Source organism: Mirounga leonina, unplaced genomic scaffold (assembly GCF_011800145.1).
Source record: "Mirounga leonina isolate KUSES-001 unplaced genomic scaffold, KU_Mleo_1.0 Mir_101799, whole genome shotgun sequence".
NCBI lineage: Eukaryota > Metazoa > Chordata > Mammalia > Carnivora > Phocidae > Mirounga > Mirounga leonina.
Window position 1 is genome coordinate 4,229,548 of NW_023270210.1, and position 16,101 is coordinate 4,245,648.

Sequence of the window (16,101 nt, forward strand, 5' to 3'; positions counted from 1 at the left end):
TGTCTGGTGCTCCACGTCCTCATCAGCGCTTGGGATACAAGAGTAATTGTTTTCTGGTTTGGGCCGATCTGGTGACTATAAGGTGGCATCTCAGGACAGCTTTACTTTGCACCTCTTTTCACGTGCTACTGCCCGTGTCAACTCAGAGCTGCGAGCTGCAGGGCCGACGCCCGTTAGCTCAGGGTCAGTCTCGGGTCTGGCTCTTACCAGCTGCAGGACTTAACCTGGATGCCTCCATTTCCCCACCGGTGAAATGGGACTAAAAACGGCACAGACCTCACAGGATTGCTGGGAGAGCGAGGGCAGCCAATACGGTCAGTTCTGCTTCATTGATGAATGGGGGTCTCGCAGCGGTCCGGAGGTTAGAAGTCAGGTTAGAACAGAAAGTGATGCTCCCGAGCGTGCGGACTTTTTACACCTTTGTACTGATGTATGAATTACAGACAGGAATGTGTACAAAGCTTAAAATGTTCAGCTCAGTGAGCCTTTACATAGACATACACTAATGTGATCACCCACCCAGGCCAAGATACGCGATAGGACAGCCCCCAGAAGACTCCCTCACCAGCGTGTTTTGAGGTGATTAAAGGCAAGCTCCTAGAAAGCTTGAGCAGTATATGAAGACATTAAGAAAAAGGCCAAAAGTCTACGGAAGTGCATTCCTTCAGCGCTAGTGGCTTCTGGAACCATCCTGCTTTCCACCGCGTCACGCTATGAGCCCCAACATGGAAGCTGTGGAGACAACGCACTGATGAAGCAGGCCGCACCCTGGCCTGGGTCCGTAATGTGGAGGAGAGCGGGCTGCACCAGAGCCTCGAGGAGACAGCAGGAACCCTGGGGGTTAAGACTGTGTCTGAGCTTCCTGGGGCTGCCATAACAAACGAACGCAAAACGGGGGGGGCGGGGAGTGCTTCACACAACAGATAATGTATTTTCTCACAGCTGTGCTCCCTCTGGAGGCTCCAGGGCAGGCTCCTTCCTCTCCTCTTCCAGCTTCGGGGGGCGGGGGTCCAGGCTTCCTTGGCTTGTGGCTGCATCCCTCCCACCTCCTCTGTTTCCACAGCGCCTTCTCCCCCTAAGTGTCTGCGGCTCAAATCTCCTTCTGTTTTCTCTTGCAAGGACACCTATCACGTGATGTAGGGCCCACTCCAAATCCAGGAGGATGGCATCTTCAGATCCTTAACTTAGTAACATCTCTAAGGACCCCTTTCCCAAATAAGGTCACATTCCCAGGTTCAGAGTGGACATGTCTTTTAGGGGGACACCATTCGACCCACCACAAGCTGCCAAGGAGTGGTCGACAGAGGCCAGATAAAAATGCCACAGACATGTGATGGTGCCCGCGTTTCTAGTGGCGCTGGTGTTTCTTTTTTTTTAAAGATTTTACTTATTCATTTGTGAGAGAAAGAGAGTGAGAGATAATGCACACAAGCAGGGGGAGCAGCAGAGAGAGAGGGAGAAGCAGACTCCCCACTGAGCAGGGAGCCCAATTCCGGGGCTCGATCCCAGGACCCTGGGATCATGACCCGAGCTGAAGGCAGATGCTTAACCAACGAAGCCACTCAGGCATCCCTTTCTTTCCTTTCTTTTTTTAAGACTGTACTTTTAAGTCACCTCTACATCCAACGTGGGGCTCGAACTCACAGCCCTGAGACAAAGGGTTGCATGCTCTCCCGACTGAGCCAGCCAGGGGCCCGCACTGGTGTTTCCATTAGAGCTCTGGTTACAAATGTCCACAGGTTGGAAGAGGTCTCCTCCTTGCTCCTAATCCTATTCTTCCTGTAAGCCCTGTTTCTTTACTGTGACTGCAGAATGTGAAGTTTTTCAGAAAGGCACATGTGGCATTAGAACAGGAATGCTTGGGGGCACCTTGGTGGCTCAGTCGGTTAAGCGTCTGCCTTCAGCTCAGGTCATGATCCCAGGGTCCTGGGATTGAGCCCCGCGTCGGATTCCCTGCTCAGCAGGGGGCCTGCTTCTCCCTCTCCCTCTGCCCTCCCTGCTTGTGTGTTCTCTCTCTCTCTCTCTCTCTCTCATGCTCTCAAATAAATAAATAAAGTCTTTAAAAAAAAAAAAAGAACAGGAATGCTTGGTAGAGTGTGTGACACCCAGTAGATGCTGTGCACAACCTGCTAATGTCTTTTGTCCATTTTTTCTCTGTATATTCAGCTGAGGGCAGCCACTGTTCTGGGCACTTGGGATCCATCAGTGAACAAAGGAGGCCCAAATCCCCATTTTTATGGCATTTTCCTTCCAGCAGAGGGAGACAGACAAGCAAAGAATACCACAAGTCTGAGTTCCAGGGGGTGTTCAAAGGTGAGGAACATTCTGGAAAGGAAGCAGACCAGGGTAAGAGGTGCAGGACTGGTGGGATGCCGCTCAGGCCTTGGAAACCACTGCAGGGATCTGGGCTTTGGTGCCGGGTGAGGTGAGCAGCTCCGTGGACAGTTTTGTGTGGAGGGGCGGTGGGATGCGGGATGTACTTTACAAGGATCGCTCTGGCTACCATGTTGAGAACATACCAGAAGGAAGGAAGGGAGTCCAGCTAGAAGGCGAGGCAGCACCACACGGCCTGCACCAGGCCGGCAGCAGGGGGACTGGTACGGAGGGTCTGGGGTCATATGGGCTTTGAAGGCCGAGTCCAGCAGGCTCTGCCGACAGACTGCAAAAGGGGTGCAAGAGAGAAGGGAGTCGAGGAGGGCTCCCCAGTTTCTGGCCAGAGTGACTAGGATGGAGTTGCCAAGAACCAACATGGGAAAGATGGCAGGAGGAACAGGTTCTGCGGGACCAGGAGACCCATTTTAGACATGTCCACGTTGATCTGCTGTGCGAGGCCAGTTTACCATCGCCGGTCCTTCCCTCTGCATCAACCTACCGGGGCTCCCCACCTGCGCAGTCTGCTTCTGGGCTCGACCCCTGCAAAGAGCGGGGCAAGCTCTTCCTCGATATTCTCCTCCAAAACTGTCCTGGCTATTTTTTAAATTTCCCTTTTTTCAGATGACTATTAGAATCAGTTTGTTATTGTACCAGCAAGGACAATTAGACAAGAAAAAGGAATCAGAGGTAAAAAACCATTTCTGCAGATGACAAGGCTGTATAATTAGAAATCTCAAGAGAGTAGACCAAAAAATGATTCGAAATGAAGAGAATTCAGTCTGGTGATGGGTACAAAATATCCAGAAGCCATTAGCCTATAGACAAACACAAACCACTGAGAGGCTACAAGGAAAGAGTCCAAAAGGCAAAATCACAAGAAATGAAGTTTAAAGTCAAGCGCCTGCAAAAGCGACAGCCCGGCCGCTCCCCGGGACCGAACGCAAGTCCAGCGTGTGCTCAGCGCAGCACACGACACGGGCTATGGAAGTATCTCGGCCTTCAAACAGCTTTCAGAGTCCCACTCCTTTTGGCGTTCCCCTCAGAAATGACTGAAGCACCACACGGGTCAGCCTGTTCCTATCTGACTGTCCCCGTTCTCATCCTTTGGCGATCACTGTGCAAAGATGTGAGCTCGCCAGCGTGGGCCTGCTTAACCGCTACCGGAGGGCGGCAGCTGCTGAAGGATACATAACAGGAGGTGCCCCAGCAGCCCAAGGCCTCATTCAGGCTTATAACAGGACTCATGGAACACTTTTGCTTCCGGCATGAGCAATTCCCTCACCTTAATACATGTACCAAACGGGCTTCCCGATAGCTCTTCAAATGTAAGCACTGCTCTTTCCGTCCACTCCGCTCAGTTTTTATGTCGCAGCAATGGTTGGTGGTTTTTGCTTTTAAAAAGCACACTGACCCTGCCTTCTTCTAGGCCAGAGCTCATTAGAGGGACGGGCTGTGAATGCGACAGGTACCCAGTAATTGTTTGTATACCAACCGGGCCACACAACTGAACAACAATTTAACTTTTTTTTTTTTTTTTTAAGATTTTATTTATTTGACAGAGAGAGAGAGCACAAGCAGGGGAGTGGCAGGCAGAGGCAGAGGGAGAAGCAGGCTCCCCGCAGAGCAGGGGGAGCCTGATGTGGGACTTGATCCCAGGACCCTGGGATCATGACCTGAGCTGAAGGCAGTTGCTTAACCGACTGAGCCACCCAGGTGCCCAACAATTTAACTTTTAAGTGGTTAAGTATATTCCTTGAGGTTTACTAATTTAAAAAGTCCTATGTGATCCGATTTAAATCTATTTCTGAATGAAATAATGTTCTACAGGAGATCTTTAAGGAAATGTAATGCATTTAATTCACACCTTCCATGATGACATTTCTCCCCGAGCACTACCATCACCGGCTTATGTTTCTAGGCACCCTGTGTGCTCCACAGCCCCTCCCCTCGCTGCCCTGAAAATACAAAGATATGTGTAGTACCCTCCACGTTCAGAAAAATCTATATAGAAAGGATAAGTTACTTTCTTTTTGGAGTAAATTTCACAGATCATAATGCAGACCAATTACTGTCTCAAAATAGAAACCTCTATCAAAAAAAATGTGTGTTCCTAACTGGCCCAGTTCCATTTTTTGCTAACCTCCATAAAAATAAGGGGGTAGATACACTCTAGTAAGTTATTCTAATAATGTTTCTTCCTACTTGACTTGTCACACAATTATTACCTTTATATGTTCAGAAATGAATTGCTCTAAATTCCCTGTATTTTAAGAATTTCTCCAAGTACAAATAGGTGAGGGGAGATTAGAGAATCTATACAGAAATTGGTGATACTTTCTAATTACTAATGTTTTAAAAAAGGTCACAATAAACACAGAAAAGGGTCAATTTATAGGAGACACTGCACATTTACATGGTTTTTTTTTTTTATGAGAAAAGGAACATGTCCTCTGTAACAGCAGTTAGAACCCTGGCAAAATTCCCATTTCCTCTTTACTTGATATTCCAAAGGCTAGAACTACTGCTAAATAAATTCCCTCACTGTGCTTCTCAAATCTCAAACTAAACAAGTGAGTGTTCTCAAGCCCTGGACTCTGTCACTTTCCGAGAGATTACACGTTTCCACCATTACTGAATTGCAGAAGCCTTCCATGCGATCAGCAGAGACCTTGAAACGAGAGTGCCAGCTTGAAGCAGGCATTCCCCAATGGAAGAGAGGGCACAGCCTGGCGTGCAGCCAGCTGCCTGAGTGGGATAAACAATCTAAGAGACAGAATGCAGCACCCGGGCCCTGCTGTTGCCCCGCGATTTCGAGCGGGATTAAAGCTGGCGCTTACGCAAGACTGGCCTGTGAGAACAGGTAGTTGGCCGTCCAAACTGCAGGAAAATGTGCAAACCTTTACAAAAGGGCAATCGCAAATACTGAATATTTATAGCCCTGAAAACACATCACAAACCGGAGGCACTTCCGAGCCCTTACACACAGGCTGTGTTTCTCTTCTGATTCTGGATAAAGTGGAGGTGGGAGAATGGAAAGCCCGAGTGTGTCCTTAACAAAATGGGGACTCTTTTGCTTCAAAAATCATTGTTTCTCTTTTTGATTGATAAATGGCCAACTGAATGTACTATCCACTGACAGATCAATTATCTTTATTTTAGAAGTAAATATCCTCAGTGAAATGCACTCTGATGTTAGCTGACCCAGTACATACACCTGAAGCAGACAGAAGAAAATGTTTTTTTTCCTTGAGGATCATCAAAGTCTACTCACTGGAAAGAATTTTCTTATTATGTGTAACAATGTCCACTAATTGAAGGAAATCCTTAGCAATCAAGACTCAAAAATTTTCCAGAGCTTCCAATCATTTTACATTTTAGTAAAAAAAAAATTACATTATTTATAAGAATATAAGTTTAACACCAATCAAAATAAGTAGCTCAGTAATTAAAACAATTTTTAATTAAAGTTGCATTTGAAAGCAAGTGTGATTTTTTTATTCCCCCCCTCATAATATGAAAAAAAAAAAACAAAAAAACCCCCACTACCGAGTAACATTAATCTAAATCCAGAAGTCATAATCAGTAGACATCACTGCATTTTAATAATGTCACTTCACTTACTTGTTGCTTAATTCTGGGGTTCCATCTAATGTAGTAATTCACCCAAAGTTCCAAGTGACGCATACTGGCAACTGGATATAAAACTCGATTGATTTCTTTAGTATAGAAGGGATTTTTGAATTTGTCCTTATTACTGTTTATCAGCGACCATAAAGATACTGTTCGTTCTGTAACTTTCTATGGAGAAAGAGAAAGCAGGAAGCCTAAGTAAAAACATACAAGTACACAAACCATTTTTCAGCCTCAACTTGAATCACACATTTACATTATCCCCATAATAGCTCAAAAAGCCTCATGGGCCAGTGAGTGTTCAGCAGCCACTTACTGATATTTGCATAGATAATGGCCTAGCTTGAGAGCCACGATGGGTACAGCAGGATGCTGTACCATTAAATGCAATTCACTGACCTAAGACGACTATTCCTGGCTAGGTAAAAGATTTATGAACAGATGGGCAGTATGCTCTTTATAATTCAGCAGAAAGAAAAATTACCATAAGATCCCATCGGCTTTCTTCATTTTTGTATTTGTTAGAACTGTAAAATCTTAACCTGTGCCTGCTTGACAGTAGGTATCTAGATATAAAGGTTTTTTAATCAACCACCCAGATGTTCGCTCTCTATCATGCCAACGTGCAGATATTTGAAAACACGTGGATAACTGACTTCACTGAATCTTTACTTTCTCATTTGGTGTCCATCAGCTCATACAGATATTCACATTTTCACTGTTTATTAGAGATTTTTACCAATTTTGAGCGTAAACTAGAAAAAAACCCCAAAGCTTGGGAAATAAAAGGTACAATTATTAAAATTATCGAAGGCAGACTTTGAAACTCTTCCCAGTAATGACTTCAATAAGAAAGGACCAATAAGCTAAAACTGGCAGCTAAAAAAGAACAGCTTAAAATAAGTGACTGAAGAAATGTCTTTAACATACATATTTCATTAACGTGAACAAGAAATACGGCAGCATAAATTTGTCTGCCTTGGAATCCACCTAAAACTTCATTCACTTGTACAAGCTATACTGTGTTGAGTTCATTTGCATGCTTGCTTTTATTTTTGTACATACACATAGTTTAAAAAGTCAAATAGCCTGACCAGGTTTGTTATGAGAAAAAATAAAACAAAACAAAAAACCCAGCTATCTCTCACTTCCCCACAAGCAACTGTGTTTGATTTTTTTTTTTAGTTGATCTATTTGACTATCTGGTACTTAACCTCCACATCTCTAGATAATATGCTTTCCTTGCTACCCGGGGCCTGTGGAGCTACAGGCACTTACTTTGTCTGTCCCGCCTCGTACTCCCAACATGCACCACAGCTCTCATGAGACTGACATTTAGTGCCTGGATCCCTATGATGAAGCAAATGCTACTCTCAGGCAGGCCCCACAGTCCCTTTCTGTGATTTCTTCTCCCGCACGAATTTTTTTGTCTTCCCTCGATTTAACAACTATCTGTTCTGTGTGCTAACTTTTCTTGGCATTTATCATGAATTCAACCCCCAACTCTTCCTCCAATGTCTCAAACTTGTGTCAAGACCCTCAGCACCTCTGGCGTCCCCAGTTTCTTCCTCAGAGGAAAGCAAGCCACACTGCTTGCCCCCGTGCCTCGTGCCCGGCCTGCACCCACGATCTCCTTTCCGTTTCGCCCTGAGCATCCCGTTGCCTCTCTCTCCTGAGTTCCACAGTCTTTCTTTTTTTTTATTATTATTATTTTTTAAGATATTTATTTATTTATTTATTTATTTGACAGAGAGAGACACAGCGAGAGAGAGAACACAAGCAGGGGCAGAGGGAGAGGGAGAAGCAGGCTCCCCGTGGAGCAGGGAGCCTGATGCGGGGCTCGATCCCAGGACCCTGGGACCATGACCTGAGCCGAAGGCAGCCGCTTAACCACTGAGCCACCCAGGCACCCCCACAGTCTTCTTTCTTGTTTGCATGGAGCCGACACTCCAGCAGCTTCCAGAGAAAGGGTTTGGTGTGGGAGGGAACTCTTGATGCCATGCATGTCTGAGAATATCTTTGGTCTACCTAAAAACCTGGTTGACAGTTTGGTGGCTAGAAAACTCTAGGTTAAAACCATTTTCCTTTAAAATTCTGAAGGCAATGTTCCACTGACTTCCAGCTTCCGATACTGCTATTGAAAATTTTGCCTTCTTGATCTGTTTCTTTGCAAATGGTCCATTCCTTTTCTCTCTGGAAGCTTGAAGGATCTTTTCTTTGTCCCTGGTGTTTTGAAACTTCACAAAGATGGGCCTTACTTAGCACGGGCCTATTTTTGTCCACCATGCTTGGGCACGTGGCAGGCCTTTCAATGTGGAAACTTAACATACTTCAATTCTGGGAAATATTCTCAAATTATTTTGGTGATTTCCTGCTCTGGGGTCTCTCCAGTTTCTCTCTCTAGAAGCCCTATTATGTGGATATTGGACTCTAGGACTGATCTAGTTTGCTGATCTTTCCATCTTCTACCTCTGTTTCTAATGCTCTTTCTGGGAGATTTCCACTTCAGCTTCTAACTCTTCTTCTGAGTTTTTTTTGTTTTTTTGTTTTTTTAAAGATTTTATTTATTTGACAGAGAGAGCACTAGCAGAGGGAGAGAGAGGGAGAAGCAGGTTCCCTGCTGAGCAAGGAGCCCGATGTGGGACTCGATCCCAGGACCCTGGGACCACGACCTGGGCCGAAGGCAACCGCTTAACCGACTGAGCCACCCAGGCGTCCCTTCTTCTGAGTTTTTAACCTCTTCTCATTTCAAGTTGTTTTCTGATCTCTACATATTCTTTCCAAACAACATCCTGTTATTATTTCACGGTACCAATATTTTCTTATCTTTCTTGGCATATTCGATGCTAGCTGCCGGTCTACGTCTCCCCCCTCCCTACCTGGTAACCATTTTCTCCAAGCTGCTTTTCTCTCTCCTGGCTATCTGCTATTATTTAAGAGTGGAGCACTGAAGAGCTGACTGGAAGCTCTGGGATCACGAGGCTCACTGACATGAGCTTCACTGTGGGGAACCCTGGGTGTTGCTATCTTTCAGTCCTTCCTCTTGGGCTAGTCGGTTTCCCCAGGGATGATTTTTTTAAATTGAGGTGGGGTTCACATACCGTAAAATTCACCACTTTAAAGTCTACAATTCAGTTGTGCCACCACCACCTCTCTCAAGTTCCAAGAGCTCTTCATCACCCTCGTACCCACTAAGCAGGCATTCCGCATTCTCCCCTCCCTCCAGCCCCCGGCAAACACTCATCTGCTTTCTGCTGTAATGGCCTTGTTATTCTGGACATTTCCTAGAAATGGAATCATGCCATCTGTGAGCTTTTGCGTCTGGCTCCCCTCGCTGAGCATGTTTTCAAGGTTTGTCCACGCTGTAGCACGGGTCACAACTTCCTTCCTTTTTACAGCTGAATAATAGTCCAGCGTACGGCTAGGCCGCATTCTGTTTATCCTGTCCTCAGCAGACGGACCCTGGGGTTGTTGCCACCTTTTAGCTCTTTGAACATCTGTGGGTGATTTTTTTTTTTTTTAAATCTTTTTTTTTTTTTTAAGATTTTTTATTTATTTATTTGAGACAGAGAGAATGAGAGACAGAGAGCATGAGAGGGAGGAGGGTCAGAGGGAGAAGCAGACTCCCTGCCGAGCAGGGAGCCCGATGCGGGACTCGATCCCGGGACTCCAGGATCATGACCTGAGCCGAAGGCAGTCGCTTAACCAACTGAGCCACCCAGGCGCCCTGATTTTTTGTTTCATCTCCTGTTTTCATTTCCCTTGGGTATGTGCCTACAAGTGGCATTGCTGGGTCACAGGACACTCTCTGCTTAGCTTTCTGCCACAACAGCAGCGTATGAGGGCTCCGTTTTCTCCCCCCACCCTCGCCAACGGAGAAGGTTCTTCCATGCTCCCACCCAGAACGTAAGGACCTGTTGCCAGAATGCTGGGAGTCAGTAGGGAGAGTGAGCTCCTGTCCGTTCACCTCACCCCCTGATGACACTCGGGTCCCCAGCCCGGAGAGCCACTCTCATGCTCTCTCGAGAAGAAACCTCTGTCAGAGTCATCAGCTCCAGAGAAGAGGAGACAGGGTCTGGGGAAGCTAACTGCTTATTCCAAACAGAACTGTAGGTTGCCTTATCTTTCCCCCTTTGCCCCAGACCCCGAGTCATCTGGGGCTCTACGCAATGCCAGGTGGGGCTGCTTCTCGGCTTCCCCGTTGCTGGTTTGAGACTCCATTTCTCAAGCTAAGTCATCTACAAACTTTTTGGCTTCCCAAATTTGGTTGCTATGTCTCCTTTCTCATCTTCCCTGTTCTTAGAGGTTTATGCCTTTAAAACAATGCCCTTTCCTGACGTTTTTATGGTGTTTTGGGAGGGAGACCTTCCATACCTTTAAAGTCATTCCTACTCTCCGAAGGCAAAGTCAATGTCTCACCCTTGCAGTAAATGCCAGACACTCAACAAACCCTCTGCATTTCCCACAAATCAAGCTATATATATATATATATTTTTTTTAATTCATGGAAGACTAGACACATTCAACTCAACAGATTACCATTTCCACTCACCTGTTTTTCTCGAGCAGATTCACAGTTGTATAAGAAAGTACCAAATCGGCAACTATACAGATGATCCAAAATTGTAATCAAAAATCGTTCGTTGAATTCAAAAGCTGTAGGGAACTAGACAAAAACACGCCAACAAAGAATGAAAACTTGGGACTGATCTTTCATAGACTGAAAAGAGGTGTATACCTGATGCCCCCTTGTAGCCTTTCAGGAAGGCCAGTGGAGGTTGCTACCCGCACACACCCTACATTTCTTGGTGCTCTGCACAGGACTGAGGAGTTTGAAGGAGTGTCAAGTATAGGAATCAAAGGAAAACAAGCAGATTTTCTGGGTTCTCCTGAGCGTACAGGGTAGTTTCTTCATTGATGGTGTCCTATGTACAATAAGCCGGTACAGAGGGAATGGAAAACACGACTTGGGACTGTCAATTCCATTAGGAGAGAGGATGCAGTGAAATATTTAAATTTTAAAACATGGAAAATCCCAGACATAAATAGCAAGAATAAAACCGTAAACCCCATGTACCCATCACCCAGCTTCAACAATGACTTACATAGGGCCAGACTCGTTTCATCTCTATCTCGGCCCTGTGTACTGTGAGGCAAATCCCGGACATTAGATCAAAATACTTAAACGTGAAGTCAAATGTATTTTTATCCTGTACATATCCCTTACCTGTTTCGACATCTGCCATACACAATCAATAAACTGGAGAAAAATAGGAGATCGGTCAGCATCGGCGTGGTTTTTATCACCATGACCTATTCTCTGAAATGAATGGATGAAGACCATTTGTTTTCATTTACGGGTACAAAACTGAGAAAGCATATATAACCCACAAAATGTGACAATACAACTCATCAATCTGCTTTCCAAATGCCAAGTTTCTCAGAGAGTAAATGGTATATGTTTTTCCTTGGCAATATAGAAATGTGCAAAGGTTTTGAAATAATGGAAATCCAGTATAAACATCCGTAACATCCCAATGCCAACTGGCAAAGCATCATCACATTCACAGCTATTTCTACCAGCAGCTGCAGGTAGACTGGGCCAGCTCAGCCTGCAGTTAGGTTAGCTAGCGCTAAGGGACCAACCCTCAAGTCTGAAGCCTCGAAACGATGTCCAAAACAGTGTGATTATTAGGAAGTGAAGTTTTTTCTCTCTTAAAGACAAGACAAAAGCCTCACCGTTTATTTTTATTAACAATGGTTCTTTCTACTTGAAAATGTTATTCACACTACTTAGGAAACATGGATGAGGATCATCTGAGGGAGCTTGTTAAAAAGGCTTTTTCAGGGGCACCTGGGTGGCTCAATTGGTTAAGCATGTCTGACTCTTGACTTCGGCTCAGATCACGATCTCAGGGTTGTGAGATGAAGCCCTACATTGAGCTCCACGCTCAGTGGGGAGTCTGCTGGAGGTGCTCTTTCTCCCTCTGCTCCTCCCCCTGCTTGTGCTCGTGTGTGTTCTCTCTCAAATACATAAGTAAATAAATCTTTTTTTTATTTAAGGCTTTTTCAAAGTATATCTGGAAATAAGACCTGGAAATATGAATTTTAATGGGTTCTCTCAATTTTCAAAAGGTGCATCAGAGAATAATAATAGTAATAATAAAACCTCAACTAATAGTCTAGCATCTCTGTAAAATGTATTTGGTTCTAATAGCTATAACAGCTGAGAAAGAACGGTCATTCTACCTTCCTTCTTTCACACAATTTCAATGTAAACATTTCCATGCAGGCTCCTGGCATGACTTTCGAGTCAAAATATAAATAGTGCAGATGGATAAACCTGTCTCCTAAAACAACTTTCACTGCCCCCCCAAGGAATCGCACACACTTTTCATTTGACTCCTCAGATTTTCTTTTCAAAAGCAAATAACAAAAAAGCTTAACAACTACTCTAAATCTCAAATGGCAATGATGTGACATTTAAGAAATCGACTTTTTTGTTCACTTACAGATGCAAATTTGTGTCCAAAACTTATCCATTCTTTTTGCACCAATATTTCAAACCCCTCGATGCTCCGATAGAAGCTGTCCAGCATCAGCATGGCCAGGGACGTCAGCTGGGCGGTCCTGTCCCAGCCGTCGCTGCAGTGCACAAGCACTGAGCTCTTCCCTGAAGAAACTTTGTCTGCTACTTGAATGGCTCCCGTCAAAACAAGCTGGCAAAGAACACGTGATTAGGAGGTAGCTGTAAGATACTGCTGACATTTGAAATGATCGTTTTTAACCCCAGAAAAGGTCATGTTTTCAAAAAACTGCTACTGTCTAGGACAGAAAGCCTTCTGCAAATGGAACAGCAGGAGCTGTGGGGCCTGCTGCTCTTCCTCTGGGGCAATGGCATTCTAATGAGACTAGGTTATTAAAAAAAAAAAAAAACAACCAAACTCAATGCACACAAAGCCAAACTGCATTTCAAACTCCTTTAAAGTTCATGTGATTAGAGTACTGAGGGCTGTCATTGCCAAGTACCACAGCCTGTGGCTTAAACAACAGGAATATATTATGTTGCTAAAAGCCCGAGACCAAAGTGTGGGCAGGGCCAGGCTCCCTCTGAAGGCTCTAGGGAAGGACCTGTTCCAGACCTTCTCATAGCTCTGGTAGAGTTCCTTGGCTCGTGGCAGCAAAACTTCTATCTTCACACGATTTTCTCCCTGTGCCTGTGTCTCTGTGTCCAAATTTCCCATTTGAATAAAGACACCAGTCTTACTGGATCAGGGGCCCACTCTACTCCGGTATGACATCATCTGAACTCACTGCATCTGCAAGGACCCTAGTTCTAAAAAGGTCACACTCTGAGGTCCTGGGGGGTCAAGGTTTCAATAGATGAAATTTTGGGGGGACGGGGTTCAATTCAACCCATAGCAGCGATCATTTTAGAAAAATCACTGGCCCAACAGGTCTAGTCTAGACCTTAAAGGCCTGACACAAGGGAAATCACCTTTTAGCCTTTAAATTGACAAAATATGAACTATTCTGTGGCTTGTAAGTAGAATATCTACGTCAAGATAAAGTGACAGCCTTCTGGTAAACGTTTGAGACGTAGAAATACTACTAAACTTATGTATACAAAGAGTTATTGCTAGGATGTCATTTTTGGATGATTTCGGTATTTATGGAGTTATCCTTTATGAAGCATGGACTTTACCCATCATGAGTGTGCAGTCTGATGAGACGGCATAAATGTATACAGCTGCATGGGCATCAGCCCAATCCACTTGTAGAGGGCTTCCATCAGCCGCAAAGTCTCGTGTGCCACCTGAGGTCAATCCCTGCTCCCACCCTCAGCCCCCGGCAGCCATGGATTTGCTTTCTGTCTCTATAGTTCTGCATTTACTAGAAACGTCATCTAAATGGAATCATATAATAGGTGATCTTTCATGTCTGGCTGCTGTCGCTTAGCATCATGTTTTTAAGGTGCATCTGTGTTGTAGCCTGCGTCCGTATTTCCTTCCTTTTTATGGCCAAGATGTATTCCAGTGTATGGACCGGTCATATGTTACTTATCCACTCCTTAGCTGATTGACACTTGGTTGTTTCTAGCATTTGGTTACTATGAATGACGCTGCTATGAACTTTCGCACACACAGATTTGTAGGGACTTAAGTTTTCATTTCTCTTGGGTAAATACCGAAGAGTGAAATGGTCGGATCATACAGTAAATGTATGTTTATTTAACTTTTTAGGAAACTGCTAAGCTGTTTTCAAAAGTGGTTGGACCATTTCACATTGCCACTGTCAGTGTATGAGGGCTCCATGTTTTCATGTGCTCATCAGCCATTCACATACATGATGCCATTTCTGGAGCCCCCCAAATCCTAACAGCTCTCCAACAGCCATGTATTATGGTCATTTTCACGGATTCAAGGCAAAATCAGACTAAGTGAAAGATCTAGTATAAAGAACTTTAAAGACATGTACTTTCTGTTATTTTTTTTAACTTGATTTACTTATTTTTTTAAGTAAGCTCTACGCCCAATGTACGTCTTGAACTAATGACCCCGCTATCAAGAGTCCCATACTCCACCGACTGAGCCAGCCAGGTGCCTCTGAAGCTATGTACTTTCATTATTTTGACACAAACAGTAACTGCAGATAAGTGGACAAAGTAGTGCCGAGAAGGACAGGTGAGGGGACCTGACGGCACATCAATTATTCGTACAGAAGTCCTCGCTTTTAAACTGACTAGAGCAGCTTTAGTTCTTCAAGCATTTTAAGTATCTCCTCAAAATCCTGTTTATAATTTTAATTTGAGGCACTTCTGAAGAAAGGGCTGTTGAGCAGCAACAGAAATATAGCAGATCACTTGAATTCAACTTAAGGAAGCTGAGCTGCTACTGCCCTCTTACAGAGGGTGACTTCACTCCAGACACTTCCCTTATGAAAAGGGGATACAGTCTCAGTCCGTCATCTTTAAAAATATTAGATGTTTTCCAATAAAGTATGAATTCCCACCATTGCTTCTCAACAGGAATGCTGCTAGTTATCTAGTGAAATGAAATCAGATTTTCAAAAATACCACTGGAAGCTGATAATCAGATGGACTTGTGACTGACGGGAAGGCAGTGTATGGCACGCTGGCTCAATGGCCTGGAGGCCTGGGTTTGAAACCTCCTTCCACCACTTTTGACATGTCACCCACTGAGCCAATCACAGAACCGTGGTTCCTTTCTCTCTGAAGTGAGGGGACAAATGGTATCCCCACCACCAGCTTGTCTTGGCCTAAAAGAAAGAATCCCCATAAAGTGATGACATGGGGCATGGGTTCAAATGAATGTTGGCTGCCGGCTAGCCACATTCTAAGAAACACAAAATAACAGGAAGGGCTATAGGGCAAGAGTGTTGAAAAGGACAGACAGAAACTATAAGCTCCAGAAACCACAGAGACATTCTACCCTGTTGGGGCTCCGTTGACGGACTAGGATGAGGATATGGGACATATGCCAAGGTGGTGGTGGTCTCCTCGCCTGCAAAGCTTGCCCTGTTTTGCACAGAGTGGCGGGACCATTTCGCCTGAATGCAGGTTAGTGGTGGCCATGCCATGTGTCTGTCGGCAGTCCTGGGGCTGCAAAATAGTGTGCGAGGCTGAATAATGGGTCAACCAAAGATGTCCCGGTCCTAGCCCCTGGAAATCTGTGAACACTGCCTTGTACGGTAACAGACTTTGCAGATGTTATCAAGATAATGACTCTAAGATGGAGAGATTATCCTGGATTATGCAGGTGGGCCCTAAATTACATCCCATGTATCCTGATAAGAAGGAGCAGAGGGAGATTTCACAGAAAGCAGGCAATGGGATCACAGAAGCAGAGAATGAAGCGATTTGGCCACAGCCAAGGAATGCCAGCAACCACCTGAAGCTAGATGAGGCAAGGAACAAGACTCTCCCCCTAGAGCTTCCAGAAGGAGCACAGCCCAAATGTGCCCCCACCCCTGCTGATTCCCACTCGATCTTCAAGGTCCAGCTCAAGGCTACCCATATCTCTGCTCCCCCTTTTTATTTTAAATTTTATTTTATTATGTTATGTTAGTCACCATACA

The 16,101-nt window shown here is 44.9% G+C and overlaps 1 protein-coding gene across 3 annotated transcripts in view; it reads right to left on the reverse strand.

Annotated features, from left to right (window-relative positions):
- The window catches only part of MTM1 (myotubularin 1), a 94,775-nt gene that overhangs the window by 1,384 nt on the left and 77,290 nt on the right, over nucleotides 1-16,101 (reverse strand). For all 3 annotated transcript variants that reach the window (XM_035011952.1, XM_035011941.1, XM_035011960.1), the window contains 4 exons: nucleotides 12,516-12,722; nucleotides 11,231-11,323; nucleotides 10,556-10,669; nucleotides 5,995-6,171 (listed from right to left, as the gene is read on the reverse strand). In XM_035011952.1, the coding sequence (XP_034867843.1) occupies nucleotides 5,995-6,171; nucleotides 10,556-10,669; nucleotides 11,231-11,323; nucleotides 12,516-12,722 (591 nt within the window). The remainder of the gene's footprint in view (nucleotides 1-5,994; nucleotides 6,172-10,555; nucleotides 10,670-11,230; nucleotides 11,324-12,515; nucleotides 12,723-16,101) is intronic.